Source organism: Haliotis rubra, unplaced genomic scaffold (assembly GCF_003918875.1).
Source record: "Haliotis rubra isolate DU_JTF1 unplaced genomic scaffold, ASM391887v1 Scf271, whole genome shotgun sequence".
In the NCBI taxonomy this organism is placed as follows: Eukaryota; Metazoa; Mollusca; class Gastropoda; order Lepetellida; family Haliotidae; genus Haliotis; species Haliotis rubra.
In genome coordinates, this window is record NW_025766792.1 from 253,392 (window position 1) to 270,299 (window position 16,908).

Sequence of the window (16,908 nt, forward strand, 5' to 3'; positions counted from 1 at the left end):
CCAGTGTTGTTTGGAAAGCACCATGGACACGTTCTTCCAGATTAATCTCAAAGAACCATTTTCTTCTTCACAACTTGTCGAGAATAACCCTCTAGGTTAACTAGAAAATGACAGTTCTGGAACTCATTTTTATTTATTATGTTAGTGACATCACATACACTGCATCTTCTTTCTCACCACACTGCCAATCAGTCTCCTGTTTTCACGTAAGTTCAGCAATGACGCCCGGCCATTTTGGTATTTCAGCCTTGCAAATATCGCTTCCACTCATTACAAACAAGAGATTTTTATATATTCAGTCTTCTGACGTCCTCAGATTGTTTCAAACCACTTTCAAATAAATACACGATAGCATCTTTCACAACCTATTTCGATCAGCTGTTTACTCGCGAGCTAATTATAGCACAACCGGAAGCACATAAAAAAAAACATCCTTTTCACAGATATCCGGTGAAACCTAAAGTAATGCCCCATTAGATAACACTACCCCCTGAAATACGGCACTTGTAAATTACGCCATACACGGAGGCCATTTTGTCCAAATACATTTGTCCACTCTCAGTGCCTCAACAGGTTGCCAGGCGCATGTCAGTTTCCTCCAGAACGGAGCATGACCTCGTGCAGCACCTGAGGTTCCCAACACTATACATGTTGTGTGTGAAAGAATGACTTTAGAAAGCAGATTCCCAAATGTATTTTTATAGCGATACCTAGTCAATATGATTTATGTCTCTTAGTTCATTTAACCGTATACTTTCAGCCATTTGGTGGGGGAGCTTTCCATCGAGGGGACGTCTTCAACGCCCGGGACGGCCGTTTTGTTGCACCACGTGATGGGGTCTATCACTTTGCTGCTAATTTGCATATTCAAATTAAGAAGAAAGGTCGAGGCAGCAAACGTTTGAGGAAAAGAGACAACATCAAGATCCAAGTGTGCATAGACTCTCTATGCCAGAAAAACACGTCAGTAGAATCAACTGAAATTCATCCTACATTTTGTTATTGTCACAGTGTTTGAAATCCACAGGGCTGTCGGGGTATTGCTGCAGTGTCATCAATAGTGGCGTGACACTATACTAACTCATCCACTACTTAGCAAACAGGCTTTGGAAATCTATATGAGAGAAAATCTAACATGCTAGAGCATCATGAACATTCATTATGTCGCTTTTAGGAAGTCTGGGTAATATTATTCCATATGAACTGGTATGTTAGAGTAGAGGTTAGTTGGCTAAAGGAAGCGTCTTTAAAATCATTAAGAGAACCCTTGTCATGACAAACTCAGAGTTGACATTCATGAAGGCGAGTCTGCACCATGTCACTAACGTGGATGGGTGAGCAGCAGTCAAATGTTCACTAACGCCACATTGTACAGTATTGATTCACGGTGTGCCAGACTGATTCAGCTGAAATATTTTGCTGAAATCATTAAGCTGGAACAAGAAAAAACATCATCCGACTGTAGAACGCGAAACTTCTATCAGCTGAATGTTTACTTTGTAAGGAACCATATGTGTTGGCGGTGTTGCAGTTGTGCTCACGATGTTATTACTGTTGCTGCTGACTGATTTCAGGTCCCTGGAGTACGTGACGGGTCTCGAGACCAACAGCAAGCTCTTTACAACCAGCGTCAGTGGATTGTTGGAGTTAAAGGTCTGTCATGTCATTAGAAAATATAGGTCAAGGTCATAGCACTTTATGTATGTCGGAAGCCAAATAGCACATATAGTGTCATTTATTTGTTCCTATCAGTACTTTTTTAAATTAACTTTCCTCGTATATTTCTGTGGCGTTTTAACTTGTTTCAACTTCCGGCCTCGTTTTCGTTTCAGGCTGGGCAGTACGCATCGGTGTATATGGATAACTCTTCCGGTATCGTTGTTAGGATACAGAACGGATCAGACTTTACTGGGATTCTCTTCGGCGTCTAGCACTGCATGCCGGGACATGTGACGTGACTACCTCTTTGACACTTTGTAATGCTTTTGAGCAGAAACAATTTCAAGATCACGTGACTCAGCACGTTGTCGGAACACTACTGCATTTACCTCGTATCACGGTTCAAAGGTTGTGAAAGGATTGTCACGTGATCGAGTTCAGCCGCTCTCTGCGGGCTGCTGGTGATAAACAACATGGCCACTGACCAGATCGTGTTTTGTCTGTGTATTGTTCAGCTAGTCCATGTTGTGAGAAGACGAGAACGACCTTTATGATCACTGGTCACTTGACAAACACGTGACTCGAACGTTGTCCATATAAGGACACGAACTGCCAGAAATCGTCATGGCGGATCTGTGTGGGTATGTTCAATTCAGATTGACTGTGAAGTTAAAGAAGAATGAATTTAAAGAATACATATCAAGTTGTTATGGAGCACAAACAAGCGTGTAGAACTCCACGGGTTGAAATCGACGAATCCTTGTTGATATTGTCGGGCAGTTTATCGAAATCCGGTTATTTCAGGTTTACAGTTGGGCACATAATCTCTGACGCAACGTTAGACACGAGACCTTTGATTGTTGCCCGAGAACTATGACTTCTGAGCCAAGTGTTGTGAATATCTGTTCCACGTATATAGCGACATTTTCACATCAACGAGGTATCTCCTTTCATCTGCCTTACAGTGGTAGCCCGAAGCTTCAGACCACTTCAATGACCAGCTTGGTATTCCTGCGTAATCAGTAATCAGCAATCAGTAATCAGTAAGGAAGCAGTTTCGTGGAATTGACAGATAAAGTGAAATTCTCTCGTCTTTGAGTGACAATGAACAGCAAGTAACACGTATCTTGGACACTATGAAAGCACATAATGTTTGTATTATAATTTTTTTGAAGAACGCCAATTACTAGATCTGAAGTTTCGGACCACTTCAATGTCCCGACCCTATGTGACGTTTATATATGTGTGTACGCTGGGAGTCATCGGTTAATATACTGCATGTACACGTGATTTATGACCTCCTTTAGTGAATGTATAAAACTATTTATTGTCATAGGATTTACCCTACCCTAGTTCTGTTATGTTTTCTATAATCTGGACAGATCGACGATCCACGTTTCTAAACCTCCAGCCGCAGACAGTCACATAGAGCGGTTTAATATGGTTTTACGACACATTTAGAAATATTTCCAATAATATAAGGCAAGGTAGAGCAAAATTGCGCTTTACACTTTGTACCCATATAGGAAATCGAACCTGGTCCTTCGGAATAACGTGCTAACGCTTTTACCTCTAGGCTAACTCACCTCCCCGGCACAGGCGTGAGGGAGATGGGTCTGACGCCTGTCCGTTGGTATAATGTGGACGACTGCAGTGAAGGAAGGCCCGACATCCTTATGGTGTGGGCAAACCATGGATCGTTGTCGCGGCCAGTATAGGATTCGAACCAGGTTATCTAACAATCCTTGCACAGCAAAAGCCAAATGAGGCATTTACATGTTTTTGTATATCATGTAAATCATAGCAACACAAATAGGATTAAAGTATTTACATGTTTTTGTGTATCGCGTAACGGATTGAAGTATTTACATGTTTTTGTATATCGCGTAAATGATAGCAACACAAAACGGATTGAAGTATTTACATGTTTTTGTATATCGCGTAAATGATAGCAACACAAGACGGATTGAAGTATTTACATGTTTTTGTATATAACGTAAATGATAGCAACACAAATAGGATTGAAGTATTTACATGTTTTTGTATATCACGTAAATTATATCAACACAAAACGGATTTACTTGACTAATATCATAAATCTGTGTTTAGAAGCAACGCGACAACCTGCATCAGTTATGGGAAAAGTACTTTCTCTAATACCCTTTACCTATTTCATATTTTTTACCTTTTTAATTCGGCCCCCCATTCAAATTTCCCTTAATACTCAGTTTCTTTTTTGTTGGTTTTTTTATTTATTTTTTTTTTGGGGGGGGGTTGGTTGGTTGGTTGTCTTTGCGGTAGTAACATCACTCTTTCAAATTTTTTGTTTCCCCTCATTTCTTAATAAGCTAAGTGTACTACCCCGTTGCCGAAATACCTTAGTTGTACCTGCGACGTTAAAAAACGCAAATAACAACAACTACTTTCAAAAGTATTCTAACTAAAACTGATTAGTACAGTCAATATAACACACAAATTAAATACTACTCGTGTCCCTGTTGTTATTGTGTGGTGACATTTAGTTCTTGTCTCGTCTTCATTTCGTAATAACAAAGAAATTCCCGATTATCCAAGTTCGGCTTAACCGATTAGAAAATATAGCTATATCATGTGTGATGAGGTGAAAAGAGATCTTCCGCATCGCTATAATGAAATCCCCCACCACCCACCCACCTCACACCTGGACAGGTAGAGTTCTCACGGGGACACCTCACATTCCCCACATCTATTGTTTAGAATCTGAGTCCATCAGGCCATGACCAATTAGTTAACAAAGGGGATTAAGGTATAGTCTGTAGCAAGAAACAAGGTAACACTTGGTAAGACATTTAATAGTATAAATATTTATATACAGTTTGATAGTAACTATATAATATGGCGTGTCATTGAGAGAAGTGAGCACCATGGTGAAACCCCCCAGCACGGGTACAGTTCTCACAAACGCAGCCAAGTGTAGATCCTCCATGATTATGGCTCCCTCTACACATCACATTAACGACTAGGACCCCTTTCCTGCTGTCGCCTTAATAATCGATACAAATTGCATCTACAACACGCCAAGGTAATTGAAGACCTCGTACAGAGTCAGATGGAAGTATGCCGACATTAACATAGGTTTAATTTTTGGGTCTACAACACATTTGACCACATAACGTTGATACAGATAGACACAGGTGACAACCCTGCCTCAGCCCCGACAATCCTGCCTCAGCCCCGACCACCACACTCTCGACACAGCTGTACATGCAATAAAACACACACTTAGGATTAATGAATAGAGAAACATTAGTTATCATATATGTATCATATTTATTGAATTGATCTTCGATAATATCTCTTGATTAAACAATGGTATACATTACTACAACAATGGTAACAGTGACAATGTATCAATATAATACAAACAATTCAACGTCCATACAGTTTTACATCACACACTATTATTCAGCCTTGTAAATACATCAGTTGGTCACGGTTCATTCCACAGACAAACAGCACGCCAATATTGCAAGTGCTGTTTTATTAATATGACCAGACCATCACTTCCTATGGCAGCCAATACCTAGGATACGTAAATTCTTTTGTATATTTAATTCCATAGATGTACTTCATTTCTAATAATGCAGCTGTCGCCACGGACTGTCCTGATATTCCTGCGTCGAAATAATGTTTGTTTGTTCCTTTTCAAAATTTTATATTGAATCACATACAAAGAAAAACGATTCCATATGTGAGTGAGCAGGTGAATTATATTTAACGCTAATTCAACCATCCGTCAACAAGCAGTCCAATACCAACACCAACATGTATTGATTGGTTGTCGTTTAATGTCAGCAATATTTCAGCTATATGACGGCAGTCTGTAAACAACCGGATCCGACAATCCAGTGATTGCCATTCGGAACATCAATCTAGGATTCTGACCCTCCAGTCTCGTCAGTCGCCCTGTATGACATGCGTTGCTGAAGACTCTTACGGCAACTCGGATGTTCCCGGGATAACACCAGGCTCAATCACAGGGCTCACTGCTCACGACAGGTGTCAGTGTCCTAGATTCCCTCCCAACTTTTCATTGTTGTTTAACGCCGCCATCAGCAATATTCCAGCTATATGACGACAGTCTGTAAATATTCGAGTCTGAACCAGACAATCCAGTGATCGATATAATGAGCAACCGCCCATGCCATTGGGGCAGAATGACACGTTAGGAAAATGGTTGCGGATCCTGATCTCACTATCAATTAAATCACAGACCAGCGTTTGAAATTAACGTCGGTCCTTAGGCCCGAAGCCGACTTAAAACCACTCGGACCCACAGCTTTTGTTTTCTGTAGGTCCCACAGTTTCTTCATCCCCGATAACTAAGAGTATTACTTCCATATTAAAGTTTAGGGCCTACACATTCTGATCAGGACCTACAACGTTTTATGGTTCTGGGTCCTTAGGGCCTGCAGCTTTTCAGGGTTAAGGGCAAACACTGTCACAGACGAGGATGCAGGCGAGCATCAACACCCCAATACCCCGAATATTCTTAATATTTGGGTCGTAATATTTTTTATTTTTATGGCATTACTTGTGAATCTGGACCACATCTCAAAAGGAATTGGTTCCCATTTTCAGGAAACAGGGGTCGGGGGAGACTATACCGTGGATGTCTGACTTATCACATATCATGGCTTATCTAACAGTGAGATGACAAAGGCACAGATAGTAAAAACATGTTGTTTGACAATGAAGGTCATCTTCTCTGCCTATTATGACCCTAATCCCTGTCGGCTCTGAACACTGCCATTGGTGCGGACAAGACTTGCATCTTCCTGATATGCAGTATTATTTCACTCGTGGGCTATATATCTGCCATAAACATAACATGTGTTCACAAAACACACAATCCATCCAATCCACGTCCACACAGTGTGGAATTGAATATCTTGACTTTTCCACCGATTTGTGCTGATAGTACATGTCTTCTGTTGAGACGTGTATATATTTAAATATCAGAGATAAACACTGTCCTAGAAGATATTTCCGAGTGCACGTCAAGACTCCTCAGCAGCTCCCCTGCAGCAACACGCCATCTCAACCAGCAACCTGTGGACGTAAGCGACACATAAATACAGAGCCCTTCTGAATGATTCGCGTTCACCTGAACACGTCCTATCTTTGAAATACTACCTGAATGGTAGATCAGACATGACTAGTCTTTCACACACACCCTGCAACAAGGGTAAACATATGACAATATGCAAGTCTATGATAGTTTAGCATTTCAGACAGACACAAAAACTTATTATATCAAATTAAAAAGAAATTATTTAACTTTCTGCAGAGAGAATTCCTATCCTAAAAGCTACTATGCTCCATTACCCTGCCATATGTAGTCCGAACGCACGACACACCTTTGTTAAACCCCTAAACTTTAGCACCTGAAGAACTGAACAGCAAGATTTTGTAAAGTGTAATTCTCAATATACCACGTGGGTTGATTATCGGGTCAATATCTGGGGTTATTAATTTTTGTGAACGACCTCTCAAGGGGTTGGTTATCAGATAACCAACCTTCCCCAGAGGTTGGTTACCATATAACCCCCTAGGGCGGTTATCTGACAACATACCCCCCTAGGGCGGTTATCTGACAACATACCCCCCTAGGGCGGTTATCTGACCAACTCTCGGTGCGATACCGGGAACAAGGCTCGGCTTCGCCTCACCTTATTCCCGGTATCGCACCTCGAGAAGATCTTTTCCCTTGGCAGATCGGGTCTGATAACCCTATGACTCTACCTCAATGTTTTTGTTGGAAACATCTTCAATAAATAAACAAATACAGAACCAATCAAAATGATTTATTTTTTTACAATATCTGCTCACTGCAGTTAATAAATTGGAACCTGCGGGACCTCCTTCCCCCTTTTCCATTCTCCTCAGGGTCACTTGAATCATCTGAAAAATTAAATAGATGTTTAGACAGGATCCTCATAGATAGTTTTGTAATGAATAATTTGAGTTACAACAATGATTAATTTGATGATACATTCCTCGGTCGTGAACATGACATTTATCAACAAATTACATTATCAGTATCAAGCATATTGTTCATGAAAATCTCAAATACCAATACAAGGGGATTTAGGGGAGGGCGTGTCACCCGTTTTGTTCTGGGGAGGTTTTCGTGTGTGTTTGTGTGTCATCATTTTTGTACACATGCACTACGGGTTGGGATGGGTGGGCGTGGTCAGCAAATTTGTACATGACAAGCAGGCGGGGTTGGGGGTGGGGAAGTGGTGAGGGGCCACTTTATATATAAAGTGTTATCTTTTTAACCCGTAACCCACGCTTGAAATGTATTATATTAGTGTTTATTTCGACGGGGTAGGGTTTAGGATTAGGATAAGGGTTTAGGGTAAGGTTTCTTATCATAAAAACCCATAGGACTATATTCTTAGGCATAGGATGATTAAAAAAGAATACGGGGGTTACGGGAGGAAATCTTTCCCATATAGTTTAGGGGGGAGCATTCACATTTTACATGCATCCCCATAACACCCACACCCACACCCAAATTATGATGGGTCCCTTAGCGTTAATCAGAAGAGTAGGACAGTGGTACGAGGTAGTCATCTACACATAAGACACATCAATACATTTCAAGCAATTCACTTTAATTTAGATTACTTCATTATCTGTGAATTTAACTTGCTTAAAGGTCACATGCAACGTAAAACACAACTTTGCAGATTCTGATACCTTTCGGTATGGACCTAACGAAACAAATCATCAAAATTGCAAATTCAACTTATAAAGTTGAAAAATAACGCAATGAAAAAAACCGCGCGAAATCGGAGTTCAAACGATTCCAGCAAATACAGATATAGACAAATGCTATGCAGGGCACGATACTTACCAGATGACCAGTTTGCTTCAAAATCCACTCCGGCCTGGAACAGAGTCAAGAGCATCTCCTTGTCGCAATTCATTTGCTGTAATGGCAGTTTAAATCACGTGGTTTTCATTGCACGTGATTGTTTAGAGCTCGACTTGCACGAGATTCTGGTGCAGGAACGTATATCGTACACTTATAGTCCGATTGGGTTCAAATGAGAACGACAAATGATTAAATAACTAGAAATTGGGATAAGTGCACAAAACATAGTAAGACATGGTCTTGAAACCTCTGTACCCAACAGGATCTGAAATCGGACGTTTTTTCATCGATCACGGAAAAAGTTGTTTAGTAAGAAACCATCATGTAATTCTGTGCTATTTTCACGCTTCACACCGGGGGATGACAAACGGCTGATGGAATAGCGCCTGACCAGCTGGGGTCATCCTACCCGGCTGTGCTGAGTTGCACCTGTACGTGTGCGTGTTTGTTATCTGACCAACTCTCGGTGCGATACCGGGAACAAGGCTCGGCTTCGCCTCACCTTATTCCCGGTATCGCACCTCGAGAAGAACTTTTCTCTTGGCAGATCCGGGTTGACAAGCCGATGCCTCTACCTCAATGTTTATATTGGAAATATCTTCAATAAATAAATACAAAACCATTCATTTTTTATTTTATTATAATATCTGCACAGTGCAGTTAATAATATTTCAACTAGAATAAGAATGTTTTTGACCTTGTGGTATATGCGAATTAACAACCTTAAGCTCGTGATTCGCTTCGATAGCGGTTCCCTCGAGGTAGTTATCACAGCAAACCACTCGCTTATTTATTATTATTTCACCCACAAACTGGCGACGAGTTCCATTATTTATTTAGATGTAAAGCACTGGCGAATGAACGTTCTTCCCTTATCAGTGATTATTTTTATAAATGGCCTAACATGTCAAAATATAAGCAACTTGTTGGGAATAATAAGATACATGTCCTGAAAAAACTGTCAAGATTTCTGAATGTTGTGTATGCCATCTTGTGGTAATTTCTATATAACTCTTATGTAACTCTTGTACCACTGTTGGTGGTTCCTTTGAGTAATAAAGTGAATGTCAATCAATCTAAGATTACAGAGAATGTGAACATTTAACTATTTCTGTTTCTTGAACTAAACCCATCATCAAGCTATTGTTTTAAGGACTATAATTACATACTCCGTATAGCATTTTAGGGTAAGAAATAGTGTGCCCTTTCCTGCAGGCAAATGACCAAACAACTAACAAAAACTGTAATTCGATCATAAATGTTATTTAATATTTGATCGGCTGTTAATTTTTGATAAATTTATTTGAATGCTAAAATGCTGATATTTGTTTGTCATAAACTGCATGTTAGAATCAAGTGGATGTCGACGTCGGACATGACGCTAAATTTGATCATGTTCTTCCAAATTCTAAATGTGAAAAAACAATAAATGAAAACATACCATATGTTGTATCCATAACAATCCATAACATTCCCCCCATCCCCCACACCCCCACATGAAGATATGACCATAGTTTTATACTTACTTGATTCCCCAAGCCAACAGGAAAGCTCCGCACAGCACTCCCACCACAGGATCCAGGTACCAGTATTTGTCGGTGTTCTCCGTTGCCAATAGGCTACATATGGTGCCGAAACTCACAGCAGCGCCAGTGAACGTTATCACACCTGTATACAATTGTCAATGTCAACATACATCTCAAAGGTGTTCAGTATTGAAGTGACATGAACAAATATCACGGACCACTTTATTTCGGGGGATATAGGAATTACTATAGTGCGCGTGTGCGTGTGTAGATGCGTGCGTGCGTGAGTGAGTGAGTGAGTTGAGTTTTACGCCGCAATCAGCAATATTCCAGCTATATGGCAGCGGTCTGTAAATAATCGAGTCTGGACCAGACAATCCAGCAATCAACAGCATGAGCATCAATCTACGCAATTGGGAACCGATGACATGTGTTAACCAAGTCAGCAAGCATGACCACCCGGTCGCCTCTTACGACAAGCATGGGTTACTGAAGGCCAATATTCTAACCTTCACGGGCCCGTGCGTGCGTGAAATAGTTCAGACAAATGCCGCTTCTAAGTGCTGACCCAGGGGGGAGTAGGTACCTAAATCTACCGTGGTTACCATGGTTACCCAACTCATACACAGTACACGGAGTTTGAGCCGACCAGTCTTTGTTGACCCATAGTGCCGAGCGCCAGGCAGGGGCCAACAAGTACCATATTTTAACGTCCTTTGGTATGACGCGACCGGGGATCGAAACAGCGATCTTCCGCTCTCCGGGTGCACGCTGTAAACACTACACCACGGAGGCGGTCCAGTCGTCATTTGTGACTGACTTCATGAGCACGTCTGTGTAATCGGTCCTAATTCTAATTAGTACGAGTTCCTTACTGTCGGTAATTAAAGCCTTGCTTTCCAGCTTGTATCCCAGGATGACCTTGGTGATGGCGAGTCCGAGAGAGACGAGGGCGTTACAGATCGCCAAGCCGTACAGGATGTCGCTGCTAGCCTCCTTCACCTCCATGGCAAGAGCGTTGGCAGATTTGCCGATCAGACAAGTGGCTGCTACCAGAAACAGGAGCGATATGACGATACAGGCACTGGAAGAGAAACAAGGGTGTTATACATGGTGTACATTCTACTCAGAATACATCACAGGAGAGAGTGGGGCTTGGTTCAGCGTCCCTGTTAAAGGTGACGTATGTCACGTCGTCACGTGGCTGTTTAGGACGTTGGCCCAGAGCTTCAAAGGAAAGCCCCAAGTGACGGTCAAGCTGGTCGTAAAGGAGTTCAGAAAACACTCCAGTAAAGGAGTTCAGAAAACACTCCAGTAAAGGAGTTCAGTAAAACGCTCTAGTAAAGGAGTGAATGAGTGGTTTTACGCCACTTTTAGCAATATTCCAGCAATATCATGGGGACACCAGAAATGAGCTTCACACATTGTACCCATGTTGGGAATTGCGTGACGAGCGAACCCTTAACCACTAGGGTACCCCATCGCCCCCTCCAGTAAAGGACTTCAGTAAAACACTCTAGTAAAATACTTCAGTAAAACACTCTAGTAAAGTAGTTCAATAAAACACTCTAGTAAAGGACTTCAGTAAAACTCCCCAGTAAAATACTTCAGTAAAACACTTCAGTAAAACACTTCAGTAAATCTCTCTAGTAACACACCACAGGAAAAGGCTTCAGTAAAACAGCTCCAAGAAACTACAATGACGTTTATGTTGTTATTGTATTAAGAACTGACGACATCTATACGGAATCCCGGTTCCTCTGACGACTTGAGATCCTGGGACATGTGTCCGTTATACTTACATCCGTTCCTCTGACGACTTGAGATCCTGGGACAGGTGTCCGTTATACTTACATCCGTTCCTCTGACGACTTGAGATCCTGGGACAGGTGTCCGTTATACTTACATCCGTTCCTCTGACGACTTGAGATCCTGGGACAGACGTCCGTTATACTTACATCCGTTCCTCTGACGACTTAAGATCCTGGGACAGGTGTCCGTTATACTTACATCCGTTCCTCTGACGACTTGAGATCCTGGGACATGTGTCCGTTATACTTACATCCGTTCCTCTGACGACTTGAGATCCTGGGACAGGTGTCCGTTATACTATATCCGTTGTTCTGACGACTTGAGATCCTGGGACATGTGTCCGTTATACTTACATCCGTTCCTCTGACGACTTGAGATCCTGGGACATGTGTCCGTTATACGTACATCCGTTCCTCTGACGACTTGAGATCCTGGGACATGTGTCCGTTATACTTACATCCGTTCCTCTGACGACTTGAGATCCTGGGACAGACGTCCGTTATACTTACATCCGTTCCTCTGACGACTTGAGATCCTGGGACATGTGTCTGTTATACGTACATCCGTTCCTCTGACGACTTGAGATCCTGGGACATGTGTCCGTTATACTACATCCGTCGTTCTAAGGACTTGAGATCCTGGGACAGGTGTCCGTTATACTTACATCCGTTCCCGTTTCGCTGAATACACGGATCGGTCACTACCGTAAAACCTCCATAGGACGACCATGGACGAAATCCCGTCCAAAAGAGCATCCAGCTGGACAATGCAAATAACACGGACATTAAATCAATATGAGCAATAATGACAAGAATGCATGCACGTGACAGGAAGAAAATCAGAGAAACGATAAACCAGCTCTTGACTGGAAAAATGGATATGTGTTTTCCAAATTTCCAGGGAGACACTAGTTTCAACAATCTTCACTATCTCACAATACCGAGAATAGGACACAATACCGTATTTCATTTGACAACATTGTTCTTGAAGACGGAAATGATTTGATGTATATTTTTTTCTTCTCAGGATGTGAATGTATATCAATCAACCGACTTGATGTCAATAATTAGTTGTTGTTTAGGCTTATTCAAAGTTATAATATACGGATTAGTACTATTGTTATCTCCTGCTAAGCCGCAGCAAGCAGAGGACAAATTGGTAAACTCCGTTGTCCAGAAGCTGACTTACATTATCTGAAAAACATTTCTTCTAAATTTGGCGTCAAATTAGTGATATCTATCACTGATAAATAGTAATGAGAACTCTTGATTCAGAGTCTGGGGTAAAGTTAGTGTGTTTGATTGGGCATGGGACGAAGACGAGGACATTGCGCCTACCCCATATCCAAACAGAGACTGGCTTCCTTCAAGAGTACTGAACACTGAAACAGAAGGTCATTGACATTACTTTACAATGAAATGACTGACTGACTGACTGAGTTTGGTTTTACGCCGCTTTTAGCAATATTCCAGCAACATCACGGCGGGGGACACCAGAAATGGGCTTCACACATTGTACCCATGTGGGGATTCGAACCCGGGTCTTCGGCGTGACGAGCCAACGCTTTAACCATTAGGCTAACCCACCGCCCCCAATGAACAAAGAACATTACTTCTCAGTGAACAAGGAACATTACTTAAGAGTGAACAAGGAATATTACTTTACAGTGAACAATGAACCATCCTTACTTTACATTACTGTATAATCATTGTAAAGATAAGTAATCTAATTAAACATATGCAGGTATCTGATGGGATCCAACAGGATGTCTATGTATGTGATAGTGTGTCTTCATATCAGAACCAACTTCGGGAATACTAACAGTGGAGAGCACTCACTCACTCACTCACCTATAGCGATGATTCCCGTGGACAGAGCGAAGATAACAGAAGCCCAGGACACAGCTATAGCAGCAACACGGAGTCTGGTGGCGGTGTTGTACGACACCCGGTGTTGGCGGTCTTTGGTCAGGTAATCTGTGGGGAGACGGAGACAGACAATACAACTCCACCGCCACCACTGCCTCTGCTGCTGCTGCCACCACCAATCAGAAGTCTTATGAAGTAGCGTTTAAGCAGAGATATTTTATTAAAAGTCAACTCAGTGGTTTAAGCAGACACAATTGACTACATTAGATGAAGTAAAATATATACTCAGTATCGAAAGATACATTCAACTGTGTATCGCACTTAGAGATGATGTTGTTACTCAATATGGATGTCTTGGCATGAACAACACAAGTCTGTCTGCGGGTCCACAACTGTTTATTCAGTGCTACACTTTCAAGCGTAGGCTCGAACTTCTCTGCAGCTTCTTCTCCCAGGCCTATTGCCTGTCCCGTTATATACCCAGGGTTGGTCATTCTTGGTCCTTTGTCTTTGGCCCCCCTTCGCATCTGGTCAGTGACGAGTCAACCTTCTTCGCTCTCCCCATTTGCCCTTAATCCTAATTAGGCCTCTAATCATCATATCTGGACATTGAAATTACTGGCCAAAATGCACTTTGCTCGATGTTCTTCCGTTTGTCTTAAACTTAATGGGTTTGCCTCATTATCGTTATTGGATATCTGGGATGACTTGGCCAAAGTGTCCTTTGTCCAGTGTTCTGCTGATCAGGGGCTATTTTTGGATCCCCTGTCCAGTACTATATTCGGGAGGACAGCACGTGTGCCTGATTAGCGTGGGAGGGCTGGTCATCTATTAGTGACCTCCCTACCCGCTGTCACCCCTTTGAGTATTGCCCAGAGACATCTCACTGACCAGTGATAGTGTTTAATTACTTAATTTGCTTAATAAGAGGGGGGCCAGCTGGACTTCTGATATTCTACCCTGGATAAAGGCTCCCAAACATTAGTGTTAACACGTGAGTAAATACTCAAGTGTTCCGTAAGGGTTAGGGTCTCCAGCCATTAAACCACAGACGGTTACGGTCCACAACCATGCATCTTTAAGAGCTCGTACTCATCTGGCTCCTCATCATCTGGCTCCTCATCAACCTACCTTCCTCGCTGTATGTTGCGTGTGATGCAGCCGAGTTGGAGGCTGATGCTAACTGCATCGGATGGAGTTCAACGTTGTCAGCCTGAAAACCAAGTGAGTGAGTTTAGTTTTACGCCCTCTTTAGCAATATTCCAGCAACATCACGGCGGGGGACACCAGAAATGGGCTTCACATATGTACCCATGTGGGGAATAGAACCCGGGTCTTCGGCGTGACGAGCGAACGCTTTAACCACTAGGTTACCCCACCGCCCTGAAAAACAAGAGAGCCATTACGCCACAATCCTGTACAGCCGGTTGTCCATTACGTCACACTCATTTCTTAACAGCAAAACAGAATCAGCTGACAGAGTTTAGTCAGTAGGTATATATGCACTCAGGCAGGTGGTGTATGTACCCGACAACACATGTACATACAGGTGACATGAGATGGGGTTTAACGTCGTTCGGGTTGTGTTTAGGATTCGTAGCATGCGCTGTGGAGGTACCTCACAGAATCATTTACAGGCATTTTCATTAGCACTCAATACACTTCTATATCCATCAATACACATCTATATCCATTAGTACACTTCTGTATCCATCAATACACTTCTGTATCCATCAATACACTTCTATATCCATCAATACACTTCTGTATCCATCAATACACTTATATATCCACCAATACACTTCTATATCCATCAATACACTTATATATCCACCAATACACTTCTGTATCCATCAATACACTTCTATAACCATCAAAACACTTCTGTATCCATCAATACACTTCTATATCCATCAATACACTTCTGTATCCATCAATACACTTGTATAATTGTATACTTTAGGATATATTAGACACCTATGTATTGTATAGTTTTTTACTTTAGGGATATATCAGACACCTATGTATTGTATAATGGTATACTTTAGGGATATATCAGACACCTATGTATTGTATAATTGTATACTTTAGGGATATATTAGACACCTATGTATTGTATACTTTAGGGATATATTATACACCTATGTATTATATAATTGTATACTTTAGGGATATATCAGACACCTATGTATTGTATAATGGTATACTTTAGGGATATATTAAACACCTATGTATTATATAATTGTATACTTTAGGGATATATTAGACACCTATGTATTGTATAATTGTATACTTTAGGGATATATTAGACACCTATGTATTGTATAATGGTATACTTTAGGGATATATCAGAGACCTATGTATTGTAAAATGGTATACTTTAGGGATATATTAGACACATATGTATTGTATAATTGTATACCTTAGGAATATGTTAGACACCTATGTATTGTACAATTGTATACTTTAGGGATATATTATACACCTATGTATTGTATAATTGTATATTTTAGGGATATATCAGGCACCTATGTATCGTATAATTGTATACTTTAGGGATATATCAGACACCTATGTATTGTATAATTGTATATTTTAGGGATATATTAGACACCTATGTATTGTATAATGGTATACTTTAGGGATATATTAGACACCTATGTATTGTATAATTGTATACTTTAGGGATATATCAGACACCTATGTATTGTATAATTGTATACCTTAGGAATATGTTAGACACCTATGTATTATATAATTGTATACTTTAGGGATATATTAGACACCTATGTATTGTATAATTGTATATTTTAGGGATATATCAGACACCTATGTATTGTATAATTGTATACTTTAGGGATATATCAGACACCTATGTATTGTATAATTGTATATTTTAGGGATATATTAGACACCTATGTATTGTATAATGGTATACTTTAGGGATATATTAGACACCTATGTATTGTATAATTGTATACTTTAGGGATATATCAGACACATATGTATTGTATAATTGTATACTTTAGGGATATATTAGACACCTATGTATTATATAATTGTATACTTTAGGGATATATTAGACACCTATATATTGTATAATTGTATACTTTAGGGA

The 16,908-nt window shown here is 40.9% G+C and overlaps 2 protein-coding genes across 4 annotated transcripts in view; one reads left to right on the plus strand and one right to left on the minus strand.

Annotated features, from left to right (window-relative positions):
• The window catches only part of LOC124280661 (adipolin-like), an 85,258-nt gene extending 82,257 nt beyond the window's left edge, over positions 1-3,001 (plus strand). Inside the window, exons 7-9 of the mRNA XM_046716638.1 lie at positions 761-963; positions 1,575-1,653; positions 1,833-3,001. Coding sequence (XP_046572594.1) covers positions 761-963; positions 1,575-1,653; positions 1,833-1,931 — 381 coding nt within the window. The 3' untranslated portion in view covers positions 1,932-3,001. The remainder of the gene's footprint in view (positions 1-760; positions 964-1,574; positions 1,654-1,832) is intronic.
• Positions 3,002-4,948: 1,947 nt separating this feature from the next.
• Positions 4,949-16,908, minus strand: part of LOC124280662 (transmembrane protein 163-like) — a 59,731-nt gene continuing 47,771 nt past the window's right edge. For all 3 annotated transcript variants that reach the window (XM_046716642.1, XM_046716641.1, XM_046716639.1), the window contains exons 2-8: positions 14,922-15,003; positions 13,773-13,898; positions 13,260-13,303; positions 12,587-12,681; positions 10,986-11,194; positions 10,111-10,252; positions 4,949-6,750 (exon numbers count right to left, since the gene is read on the minus strand). In XM_046716642.1, the coding sequence (XP_046572598.1) occupies positions 6,699-6,750; positions 10,111-10,252; positions 10,986-11,194; positions 12,587-12,681; positions 13,260-13,303; positions 13,773-13,898; positions 14,922-14,979 (726 nt within the window). In that variant the 5' untranslated portion in view covers positions 14,980-15,003 and the 3' untranslated portion in view covers positions 4,949-6,698. The remainder of the gene's footprint in view (positions 6,751-10,110; positions 10,253-10,985; positions 11,195-12,586; positions 12,682-13,259; positions 13,304-13,772; positions 13,899-14,921; positions 15,004-16,908) is intronic.